At 35.0% G+C, this 13,027-nt stretch overlaps 1 protein-coding gene across 1 annotated transcript in view; it reads left to right on the top strand.

The window, feature by feature from the left end:
* The window catches only part of LOC129944296 (tetratricopeptide repeat protein 28), a 46,304-nt gene that overhangs the window by 28,332 nt on the left and 4,945 nt on the right, over positions 1-13,027 (top strand). Inside the window, exons 3-4 of the mRNA XM_056053643.1 lie at positions 9,716-12,833; positions 12,899-13,018. Coding sequence (XP_055909618.1) covers positions 9,716-12,833; positions 12,899-13,018 — 3,238 coding nt within the window. The remainder of the gene's footprint in view (positions 1-9,715; positions 12,834-12,898; positions 13,019-13,027) is intronic.

Here is a 13,027-nt window from a genome sequence, read left to right as displayed (position 1 = left end):
AATCCATATTTTCATAAAAAAAAATTAAATCTTCAAAAAATAGTAAGCATATTTGCTAAAAATTAATGTTTGGTTCTCGATATTTCGTGAACAATAGAAGATATTGACTTTAAATTAGATCTAATTTGTATTTATTTGTTTAAGAAATAAAATCTTTTAACAAATGCTACTAAAATTGGTACAAATTGGTTTTCGAATAAAAATCTCGTTTACAAAAATAGATTTTGAAATCAAACTATTTCATCAAATGCAAAATATTGTAATTTTTTAATCTTTTAGAATAATTCAATTGACAACTTTTTTAACAAAACACGAAAACCTACAGACCTTTTAAGCAAGGCAAACCGACAGACGGGATGGGAAGTTATCAGTGAGGATAATTAAAGCTTGTAAGAAAACATGGCCAACTGATAATATGCTAGCAGAAGAAATCTATCAAGTGCACACAATTATGAGAGTACCCTCAGCAAGAAAACTGTCAATATTCTAGCAGAGAGCTCGCGATAGCAAAATTTCTAAAATTTGCCTCGTAAATGGTTTTCTGTGTGTTCTAAGACGTTTTTGAACGAAATTAACATTTTAAAAGGAGTAAATGTGTTGTTGTATAAATGCTTACACAAAAATAATGCATAAATACATACATTTGTTTATAACATGACTGATAGTGGTATTAAGCTGCAGCTATAGTGTTGTGCACTTCTTAGTGTGTAAGACAAAATATCAATAAAATTTGAACGACTGCTTTTCTCATTTTTTTCAAGACGAGGCACACTCCAACAGCATCATATGTGTCTCTACAAGGATGATAATGACTTTTTTGTTGTAATGTGTAAATATTAAATGCCATATGGACTTTCACTTTTTACTAAATCCGCATTAACGCAGATGTTGTTTGTGTTAAAGATACTTTACGTAACCGATTATCATCGTATTGATGAGGTTTTTTATCATATCCATACATATTTAATGAACAAATTGAACAAAAAAATTTAATATAGCATCAGTGCACGCAAAGTGGGTGCAAAACTCTCGTGGTTATGGAATGCAAATGAACCTACTTATAGCTGAGTAAGTTGATAAATTTTGACCTGGGCTTAAAGGTGTTAAAAATAATATAATGTGCCTTCAATTACCCTCACCCTCTTTAAATACGTGTGGACAAAATGAAATGTTATCAACTGCTTCGATTCAAATTATATAATTTCGTTAATTAATAATTTGGATTTTCAACTTTATATTTCTTAGCCGATTAATGTATTGAAATATAAATTATCTTTAGAATCAAACTCTAAGGGTTGTTTGTCTTATATAACCTTTTTAATGAAAGGTTTATCATCAAACAATGAAAAAAGATTAAAAATAAAATACCAAAAAACAATCAATTGAACCATGGAACAAAAGAAATGTAACACTTTAAAGTAATTGTATAGAAGTAATGTTAGATTTGCCAAAATACACTTTATATGTATGTACATATACAGTTGTGTTCATAAAAATTGGAGTGCTCTCCAAATAAAACAAAAAGGCTTTCAATTTCAACGTCATAATATATTTCATTAAACTTCGAACAACAAACTAAAATATTTGGCTCCCGGAAATTACGCCAGAATTTTTTTTTGGAAAAAACGCCATAAAAATGTTTTTTGCTTCAAAATGGAAAAAGAAGCAGAATTTTTTGTGGAAAATAAGCCAGAAACATTATAAATTGTGCCAGACAGAAATGGAAAAAAAAACCAGAAACCAAAATGGAAATAAGGCCAGAAAACCAATTGATATATTCTGGCCTAATTTCAATATCAATTTGGAAAAAAAGCCAGAAAATGTTTTGGATTTTAAAAGTCGCTACTTGGTCAATATTGTAGACATTTTATCACAACAGGAAAAAACAGCCCCTGACATGTACGCGCGGGGGTGGAGCGGACAATAATAATTCTTACAATAGATGATAGAGACAAAGAATGTGTATTAAAACTGTTTATTTATTACAACTATTTGTACAAACAGTTTTCTGACGTTTTTTCCTAAACATGAAAAGGAAATTTTATTGCTGGCTTTTTTTTCAAAATAAAATTTTTAGGAAAAAATGCCTGAGATTCCGAAATTTTGCCAGAAAAATTTGGGATTTTTTCCTAGGAAAAAAAGCCAGAATTTTGTATGAAGAATTTTCTGGCGTTTTTTCCAAAAAAAATTCTGGCGTAATTTCATGGAGCCAAATTTATTTTAACAGAAATTAAGTACTATCGATTTTTTACCGTTAGCTTTGTCATAGAAAAAAACGTTTTTTAAATATATGGCTGTTCATAAAAATAGCAGTGCATGACAAAGTACTAGATCTATTACGTAAGAAGTAAGGAAAACTGTAATAAGCTTACAATTAGTTCTTTGTTGCATAACCATTGATTTTTATGATGCTTCGCATATACATGGCACCGAGTCCACTAAAACCTGACACCTCTCGACTGGAATTGCGTTCCACGAATCACGCACTGCTTCCCATAATTCTTTCGAATTCTTGGGTTGTGTTTTATGAACTGCGTTCTTAACATCCCCGCACAAATTTGCGATGGGGTTAAGGTCGGGGGATTGAGCGGGCCCCTCCATAACGGATAACTTCTTGTGGGCAAACCATGATTTTGCATTTTTTGACGTATGCTTTGGGTCATAGCCTTGTTGGTATATCCAAACTAACGGCATTTCCTCTTCAGCACAGGGTAACATAACCTCTTCAAGAATTTTCATATACTCGGTTGCATCTCTTATACTCCCGATGGGATTATTAGGCCCGACCTCGTAATATGAAAAGTAAGCCCATATCATAATTTTTCCTCCACCATGCTTCACTGTTTTAATAGTGTACCGTGGATCGTATGCTTCATTTTAGGGTCTTCGCACATATTCTTGACGACCCTTGGAGCCAAAAAGGACGGCTTTGCTTCCACCTCCATTTCTCTTTTGCCCAATCTCTATGTGCTTTAACAAACTCCATCATCTTTGCCACATACCTTTTCGTCAAGAATGGTACCTTGCGTAGACTTAAGGCTGGTAACTTCGCTTATAAAAGACGTCTTCGTATTGTGACAGCGCTAATAGACAGTTGAAGACCATTTCTTATTTTCCAAGAGCCTATGGAAGGGTTCTGTTTTGCTAACTAAACAAATTTTCTGTCAGTTCTTTCAGTAGTCATCCTTTTTGGCCCACACGTTTTCGGTTCATTTTGCCATTTTAAGGCGTTACTGACCATTTTTGCTGAGCATCCTAGAATGTGTGGAATATTTTGGTAGGTTTTTTTATCCAATACGCAGTTTTTGGATAAGTTTTCGAATTGCTTCGGTGCAGTGTCTTGACCGTCCTATTGTTTATTTTTGAGCCAATATTTATTAATTTTGTGTATACTAGAATGTTAATAATACTTAAAACTTAAAATAGTAAAATATTTACTTACTAAAAATTAAAAAAAAAAAATTGAATTTTTAACCTTCTTAATTATAAAATCAAAAGCACTGCTATTTTTATAAACACTCTTTATCCAGAGAGTTTGAAATATTTTGTGTACACCCGCAAAAGTAGAGTATAACTTTAAGCTAAAAGTCTCTAATATGAAAACGAAAGACCGTTAGATGCAAGCAACATGTTAATTTTTTTGTAAGAATTTCCATTCTTAAAATAATTGACAATCTAATAAAATGTGATCAGCACTGCTATTTTTATGAACACTACTGTATATGAAACATTTCATGCTTTCGTTAACTTGTTATGTGGAAGAACAACCTACAATTGACCTTATTTTTTATAATATTATATTAAACTTACGCCATTATTGCGCACTTAGTGTGATTCCATCTATTGTTGTTTATTTGTATGACTGACTGCTGTATAAACAACAACATAAGCAGATTAAACCACCATGTGGCCAAAAAATATGCCTGCAATTGCACTTTTTTACTGAAATTGGGATGTGATAGAGATATCTTAAAGGTGAGTTAGGGATTGGTTAAAAATTGATTAAAAATGGATTCTAGAAAGTGATGAGTACCTACCATAAAAGTTCGCTGCAACTAATGATTTCAAAAGAATTCATCTATTGTATATTATTTTATCTGTCCACTTTCAAAAAAAATATTAGAAAATCCAGTATCTACTTTCAGAATCCAAAATAAATGGTCTAAAATGTTTGAAAAGTTGTATGGGATTTGATTTTTTTATGTTAGATCAAAGTTTTTTAATTTCTTTAATTACTAATGATAAAGAGAACCAATATTGACCATATCTTAAAGCAGTTCAAATGTGTTTTATCAGAAAGGTTTTTTTAATTTAACCTGACTTTTTCCTTAGTTAACGCATCTGATCACAATAAGGTAAATCGATAAATGTATTGAAATTCCATTTACTTTTAAGAGTCACCATTACCAATTCGTACGACGCGATCGATCAATCGGTGACGTATTTTACTTTTCCTTAAAAAATGTTTTGCGGTCTTAAATTATAATATATTTGTGCAGAACTAAGCAAGCAGGTATGTATCTTAAAAGAATAAAGAAGTTTGTGTCTTCTTTTGATGCAGCCGGAACACTACTACTGCACACAGCCACACAGCAGTCTGCATCCGCACCGCAGCCGCAGCATCAGCCTCAGACGCCAACGATTGCTGAATATTTTATGGGAGAAAATCTCCTCTTTAAAAGATGCAATATTTATATACTAGAAAGTTTGCTACCTATGTATATATATGTACATATGTATGATAGTATTTCTATAGGCAGATACTGGTATACACAGTGTCTGAGGTTTTCTTTAGCTTTGCTCGGTATTTTAAGTTTTTATTGCTCCAACTCAGGACACTAAACTGAAAGGTGTACATGACTTTTGAATGCCTCTGGGCGCCTTTTCGGTAGACAAACACCATCTAAGAGAGAAGAAAACTATTTGTTGTGTCCGCGCAAAGTAACTAAGTGAGGTGTACATGACAGCGGAACACGATGAAAGGATTCCGTCTGTCTGAGTTATTTTTTTTTTACTTAAGTATTTTTAATTTTGGAATTCCAATGAATCCAATGAGTCTATTTTAAGTTTTTAATATTAAACATTTACTTGAATTCGTGCTCATAAAAGTGTATTCGATTAATGTAAATATTCTGATTATTTGAAAAAAAAAACAATTTTTCTCGCAATTATGTGAAGAACATATAAATGTTAATTTAATTGATAATTGAAAAATGTACGTTTGTAATATTGATCCTATCAGCTATTTTTTTCAATTTAGAAAGGCGAGCATTGGTATTGCGTTGCGGCTCCTAAATGCGAAATTAGAAGTAAATCGATTACAATAAAGTTGAAATTTGTTGATTCATGAAATGTTGTTTTTTTTTGGCTGTGTTTCAAACATGTTAAATCTTTAATAGGAAAATTACACTAAGATTGATCGTGTGATTGCTAAATGAACAAAAATTATACTCACATTCAAATGTTCTTAATATGTGACAGACTTTCTGGTTACCGATATCGAGACGAAATTAACCAACTTAATTTTCGTTAACATTCTTAACAATTTATTTTGTACGATACATAATACAGGTTCCGCCAAATAACTTTTCTTTTCAAACAGGGCGCAAAACATCGAGTGTATTTTCGGCTGTGTGGCACGTAGCGCGTTGTTGAGAATATCCTCCTCTTCAATTTTTGTGAACAAAAATTTGTTAAACATGGCCCGATTTCGGCCATTTTCGACAAATGACCCAACTATGCCTCTGGACCAAAATCCGAACCAAACAGTGACTCGTTTTGGGTGTATCGCCTTTTTAATCTATGCGTGCGGGTTTTCTATGGCCCAAATGCGAAAATTTTGCTTGTTTACATAACAAGCCAAGATCAAAATGAGCTTCACCTGAAATGATGATTTTTTTTGGCAAAATCGGCAACTTCTCTAAGTCGATCGCAGACAATATTTCCCAACCTTTTTTTTAAGCGTAAAAAAAAAAATATTTGTTCCCCGGATGGATAAAACTAATTATCTGTCAAATCAGACATGAACTAAGTGTTACCATTCACGAAATAAGCACACTGAGAAAAATTTCAAACATATTCAGGTTCAAATCAAACTCAAACACATATGATTTGGCATGGAAGCGGTTTCTATTTAATTTTAATAGAAATCTATTAACTCACTATTGAAATTGCTCAAACATGTCTTGACGGTGTTTTTCTAAAAGACAGCCGTTTCTCTCGTGAAAAGAAATTACTGCCTTTTCTTTTTCAGTTTGATGTAGTATATGAAGTAAATTCTAAAATAAATATTAATACAATATGTAGCTGGGCTTTTAAAATTGTAAATTGGTTTACTTACATCTGCTAGACTAAAAGAACTTGCTGATGTTGCTGGCGATTTATAACTGAACATCCAATTAGAGACTTTGGTGCCGATAGAAATTGTTGAATCATCGATATCAAACTGCAAACGTTTCAAAATAATTCATATACAGATTACTTTTCAGTTTATTTCTAGTATATATCAGTAAATACCTTTTCTTTCTTCCATATGAGAAGTCTTTCTCTAAATTCGGCCCTAGGACCGACTTTTGGAATTAGATCTTTAATATCCTCAGTTGAAAGAAATCTCAGTCTTTCAAGAGTAACTTCGCTTTCTAAAATATATTATAATGAATGAAATGACAAGATTTCTAAACAATTTGTTAAAATTGATATCAAATGACAATCATTATGGTGAATGTAAGAACTTAAACATACTTACCATAGAAAGCTGGAAACAATGAAATTAAGTTCCACTCCTCAAGCAAATCCTTCAATCCTTTGTAGTCTTGGTGCACATCAGAATCTGTCTCAATTACGTACACCGTGTTCAAACAATCCTCCAATGTTATTACTTCTTGACATTTTTCAATGAAATAATCACTTTATACAATGAATCACTAATTTTTAAATAATTACTGAAATTTAACTCACTTTATAAGATCGTCACTTTATAAAAGACACTAAAATTTTAAAAAATACTCAAATTTACTCCGAAAAAGTCGACTTACCCGTACAACAATCTAGATTCATTTGATTATAGTCAATGGATTTTAAGAATAACGCCAAAAAGCATAAGACAATTACAGTTATCCTTTTACTTCGTTTGAGTTCTATTTAAATAGATTCGAGTTTAAATGTAACATTTTTCTACTCATTTTGTTCTTTCGTAAATATTTTGACTTCGTTCGTGTTTGAGCTAAACTCGTTCACGATTATTTTATAGTTAATTTTTACGATCTTTTTTCGTTTGAGTTAATAGATTCATAAGTATGTTTCTTTTTCCTCCGTATGAGTTAGATTCAAATAGATTTAAGTTTGACTTATAACATTTCATAATTTGTTTTTTCTGTAAATATTTAAACTGCGTATATGTTCAAGACAAACTCGTTCATTTTTAAATACTTTTAAATAAGAAAAATGAAAAACAGGCTTTATAAAAATCAAACACGAATTATTTTGATTTAAACCGACTTTATATTAAAAAATAGTTTTTCCAAATCTAAACAGATTCTAATTAGGTTTGAATAGAATTTTGTTTGCATTATTTAAACATATAGTCAAATATCCTTCTGTTTAAAAAAATCATGGTTGAGTTTTCTCAGTGCACTAGATGGAAACAAACGTTAGAGGGCGGACTCTATAAAATAATCAAACAAATTTACTCAATAATATAATAGCTGGATGTGATTTTTAACTTTGTTAGCTTATGATATTCAACAATCAAAAATAATATTGGTGTTAACTAGTTATCCTATAAGAGTAGCGGATATTTGTAAAAAAGTGGTTTTGACACTTTCATCTATTTTTGCTAAAGATAAGTATAGACGATTATCAGATCATATAATATAGTCAGACCTATAGATCTATCTGCGGTCTGGCATTTGCCTAAAACAAGGAACAAATATGTATGTATGTATGTGTTTTACAAGCATGGCAGAATTTGTCCAAAATTCTTTTATAATTTCACTGTCGGATGGATAGCTGGCTATTCTTTAAAAGAAAAATGCCACGGCGAATCATGTCAATTTACACGATTGGCAGATGTTTTTTTACAAAAAATTTACCGATTCATTGACAGATAAGTCAGATAAATTAATATGTGTGTTCTTTTCTTAGTGGTCAGTTTTGTTGAAACATTGAGAACAGGCGAAGAACTTGAATTTAAAATTATTTAATTTTATACAAAAAACATATGTCTACACAGGATGAAATTTCTATGATAATCCAATTGACAGTTTTTTTTTACCAGAATTGAATTCCACATAAAAATCCTTATAAATTTATGTGATGCTTCGAATACCTTAACAGAAAACAGAGTTAACTTTAATAATAATGTATTCTTTTGAGATTTTCATAATTGTGAATTATACTAACATGTTACAAAAGCACCAGGAGAACTATTTTTTTATATTTTTAAGTTTTGTCAAGAACTAACAAAACAATTTCGAAAATCTGGTTGGAAAAGCTTTTATACTGTTTTGATAATATTTGATGTTCAAAAATGCTGTTATTTTTTTTTTTTTTTTGATTTTCAAAAAAATATATTTTTTTTTGAAAACGAGTTATCTCAGAAAGGCGGTAACATTAACACAATTCATACGTAAAATGTATATTTATAAGCACTATGTAACTGCATTCTCTAAAAATATTTTTAAAGAAAAAATTGTGAAAAATTAAATATGAAACATAATTTACGATAAAAAAGATTTTTTTTTTTTTATTATAACATTTAAATTTTGGATGATAAACTTATTTTCCAGCTAGATTTTTATTTCCTAAAATACAAGAAAAAACAAACTCTTTGGATATATGAGCAAGTTCGTGTCACATTTATTTAAGTGGTACCGACTGCAAGTCATCAGTATTATCAATTTGCATTCCTAAACTTGTATTAGATATAGACAATTAATATTTTACCTAAAATCCTTAGCTACGCTTTTATATGCAGATTATTTTATTTTCGTCAAAAATATAATTTCGTGCAATTGCAATAACGTTAAAAATCTCGAAGGCCTTCTAAGAACTTAATAAGTTCCACATGTGGCTGCGTTGTGCTGTGCTTATGCATAAGCCATCAACTATTTTATACAATTGCCATCACACCGCACTTCATTATCAAGCTCTTTTCATCCGCAATAAGTGATTAAAAACGATTAATGAAATGAATTCTTGGCATCGCACCAAGCAACAAGTTTTTGTTCAGGTCTTGAAACATACACATGTGATGACAGTTAAATTCCTTTTAAGAAGCACAAAAGCACCACACAAGCACCTATGATACCATCCGTGCGTCGCCGCACCGCACCGCGCCGTCATCATCAGTCTCTTTTCTTGGTTTTGGTTAATTTGAACAAGATTTTCTTTTCTCGATGCTCTCGAATAGAACGCTTCGAACGTGACTGGGTGATGATGGTGATAGTGGTGCAGATGATGATGATGAGAATGACGAAGCTTCAGGATCTCCGCCATGTTATATGTAAGATGGTTGGCCAGGTATGAACATGTGCAGTGCATTCGGACGATGAAATACCTGACATTAGGGGTAATTGCATTCGCCGTTTGGGTGATTGCTTCGCGTACATTATGATCAATGAACATCTAACCCTCCCTCGAAATTCTCACATTTTTTATTGAAGCTAACCCGTTAATTACTTGAGACTGATAAATGTATGTTTTTTTTTGCTTTTAGAATGAACCCGATTGCACCCCGGAATTGCCAGCTGCTAATCGGGCGTTGTTCCTTGAGAAAGTCCGCCAATCAAATGCAGCTTGCCAGAACGGGGATTTTGTTACAGCAGTAGCCTTGTACACAGATGCACTTTCATTGGATCCGGGAAATTATATTCTTTACAGTAATCGTTCCGCGGCTCGCCTAAAGCAAGGTCAGTTCGCATTGGCCTTGCAAGATGCAACCAAGGCTCGAGAGCTTTGTCCTCAGTGGCCGAAGGCCTATTTCCGACAAGGGGTTGCTTTGCAGTGCCTGGGGCGATATGGAGAAGCTTTGGCATCATTTAGCGCCGGGTTGGCACAAGACGCTCAAAATAAACAACTACTTGCTGGCCTTTTTGAAGCTTCGATAAAGAGTCCTTTAAAGCATGCCCTTGAGCCAACCTTCCAGCAACTACGAACTATGAGCTTGGATCAGAGTCCATTCGTTGTAATTTCTGTAGTAGGCCAAGAGCTTCTGCAAGCTGGACAATATCATTCGGCGGTAACTGTTCTTGAGGCTGCTCTACGAATTGGGTCTTGTTCTCTGAAATTAAGAGGATCTGTGTTCAGTGCTTTGAGCTCTGCTCATTGGGCATTAAATCAACTGGACAAAGCAATTGGGTACATGCAGCAGGATCTAGCGGTTGCCAAAAGCTTGGGAGACACTGCAGGCGAATGTCGGGCACATGGGAACCTGGGTAGTGCCTACTTCAGTCAGGGTTCCTATAAAGAGGCCTTGACTGCCCATCGATATCAATTGGTACTTGCCATGAAATGTAAAGATACTCAAGCAGCTGCAGCTGCTCTAACATCACTGGGACACGTCTACACAGCAATTGGTGACTACCCGAATGCACTAGCCAGCCACAAACAGTGTGTCCAGTTAGTTAAACAAATGGGCGATCGCTTGCAAGAAGCCAGGGAAATCGGAAACGTTGGAGCAGTTTACCTAGCAATGGGCGAGTTCGATTCAGCTGTCGATTGTCATACCCAACATCTCCGTTTGGCAAGAAAACTTGGAAATCAAGTTGAGGAAGCTCGAGCTTACAGCAATCTTGGTTCGAGTCACCACTACCGTAGAAATTTTTCCCAGGCAATAACATTTCATGAGCAGGTCCTTCGAATTTCTCAACAACTTGGCGATCGGAATATCGAAGCACGAGCGTATGCTGGACTTGGACATGCAGCTCGATGTGCTGGAGATGCGATTCAAGCCAAAAAGTGGCATGAAAAACAACTTGAAATGGCACTTGCCGCTCGCGATAAAGTTGGAGAAGGCAGGGCGTGCTCTAATCTTGGAATTGTGTATCAGTTGCTTGGGGAACATGATGCGGCTCTAAAATTGCATCAAGCTCATTTAACTATAGCTCGACAACTACACGATCGAGCTGGTATGGGGAGAGCATATGGAAACATTGGGAATGCTTACTCTGCGGCAGGGCTATATGAAGCTGCCATAAAATACCATAAACAGGAGCTGACTATTAGCAAAGAAGTTCACGATCGCAGTGCGGAAGCTTCCACTCACGGTAACTTAGCAGTAGCCTATCAAGCGTTGGGAGCTCATGACATGGCGCTAATGCATTATCGCGCTCATTTGAATATTGCCAGAGAGCTGAAAGATACCGCTGGTGAAGCTTGTGCCTTACTTAATCTAGGGAACTGCCTTAGTTCTAGGCAGGAGTTTGCGCAGGCCGTTCCCTACTATGAACAGTATCTGATGCTCTCACAAGAGTTGGGAGATGTTGCGGCTGAGGGCAAGGCATGTCATTTCCTGGGGTATGCACATTATTGCATTGGTAACTACCGTGAGGCTGTTAGATACTATGATCAAGATCTGGCATTAGCAAAGGACTTGCAGGATAAAATGAATATGGGCAGGGCCTACTGCAACTTGGGGCTTGCACACTTGGCGCTGGGTAACAGTCAAGCTGCTTTAGAATGTCAAAAGTACTTTTTAGCAGTTGCCCATATGACGAACCATTTACCTGGAAAATTCCGAGCACTTGGAAATATTGGGGATATTCTTATTCGCACAGTTGAGATTGAAGAAGCGGCAAAAATGTACCAGAGGCAATTGGCCTTAGCCCGACAGGCAAGGGAAAGACCCATGGAAGCAGCTGCTTGTGGAGCACTGGGATTGGCTCATCGACTGATAAAAAAGTTCGATAAGGCTCTTGGCTACCACACACAGGAGCTGACACTGCGTCAAGAAATGGCTGATCTACCAGGGGAATGTAAGGCACACGGTCATCTTGGAGCAGTACATATGGCTCTTGGTAATTACACACACGCTGTCAAGTGTTATCAAGAACAATTAGAACGAGCTCAAGAGCTTCAAGACTCTGCAATTGAAGCACAGTCATATGGTAATCTGGGAATTGCCAAATTGAATATGGGTCATTACGAGGACGCTATTGGATACCTAGAGCAGCAATTAGGCACTTTAGAACAGGTGAATACTTCAACCACCCAGCATGATAGGGCACGAGCGCTAGGCCACTTAGGTGATTGCTACGATGCTCTTGGTGATTATGAAGAAGGTATCAAATGTCATGAAAGACACCTACAGCTTGCCACTGCTCTTTTGAGTTATCGAGATCAAGAAAGAGCATATCGTGGCTTGGGACATAGTCATAGAGCTTTGGGCAACTTGCAGGAAGCACTTGTCTGTCTAGAAAAACGACTTGTTGTGGCTCATGAACTTGGAAGTTCAGAAGCAAAAGCAGCTGCATACGGTGACTTGGGGAACATCCATTGTGCCCTTGGAAACCACGAACAAGCAGTCAATTGCCTTGAGCATCAAAAAGAGATTGCAAGGGAATTAGGTGATCGAGCTCTTGTCTCTGATGCTACTAGTGCACTAGGAAATGTCTTCCATCAGATGGGAAACCACGATGGTGCTCTAAAGTTACACAAAATGGATTTGGAAATAAGTGAAGCCCTTGGTGTGATGTCTCTTCAAGCTAGGGCCTGCTCGAACTTGGGCTCAGTCTATGAAAGCATTCGAAGCTACGTGGATGCGATAAAGTTTTTCGAAAAGCAACTTTCCTTGACAACTGACCGTTTAAGCAAAGCCTACGCCTGTGGTTCCTTAGGTAACTGCCAATTTTTTCTTTCATTATTATAAATTTAATTTAAAAGTATTTTTTTTTATTTAAAGGTCGTGTTTTCCATCAAATGGGTCAGACAGCTCAAGCCATAAATTTCCTTCGTCAGGGCTTAGCTATTGTACAGTCCCTTAACAAATCGGAAGATGAAGCTAAAATAAGGCATCAGTTAGGTAAGTCTA

This window comes from Eupeodes corollae, chromosome 2, assembly GCF_945859685.1.
Source record: "Eupeodes corollae chromosome 2, idEupCoro1.1, whole genome shotgun sequence".
NCBI classification, from domain to species: domain Eukaryota; kingdom Metazoa; phylum Arthropoda; class Insecta; order Diptera; family Syrphidae; genus Eupeodes; species Eupeodes corollae.
Note: the sequence above shows the minus strand (reverse complement) of the source record. Positions and strands in the feature narration are given on the sequence as shown.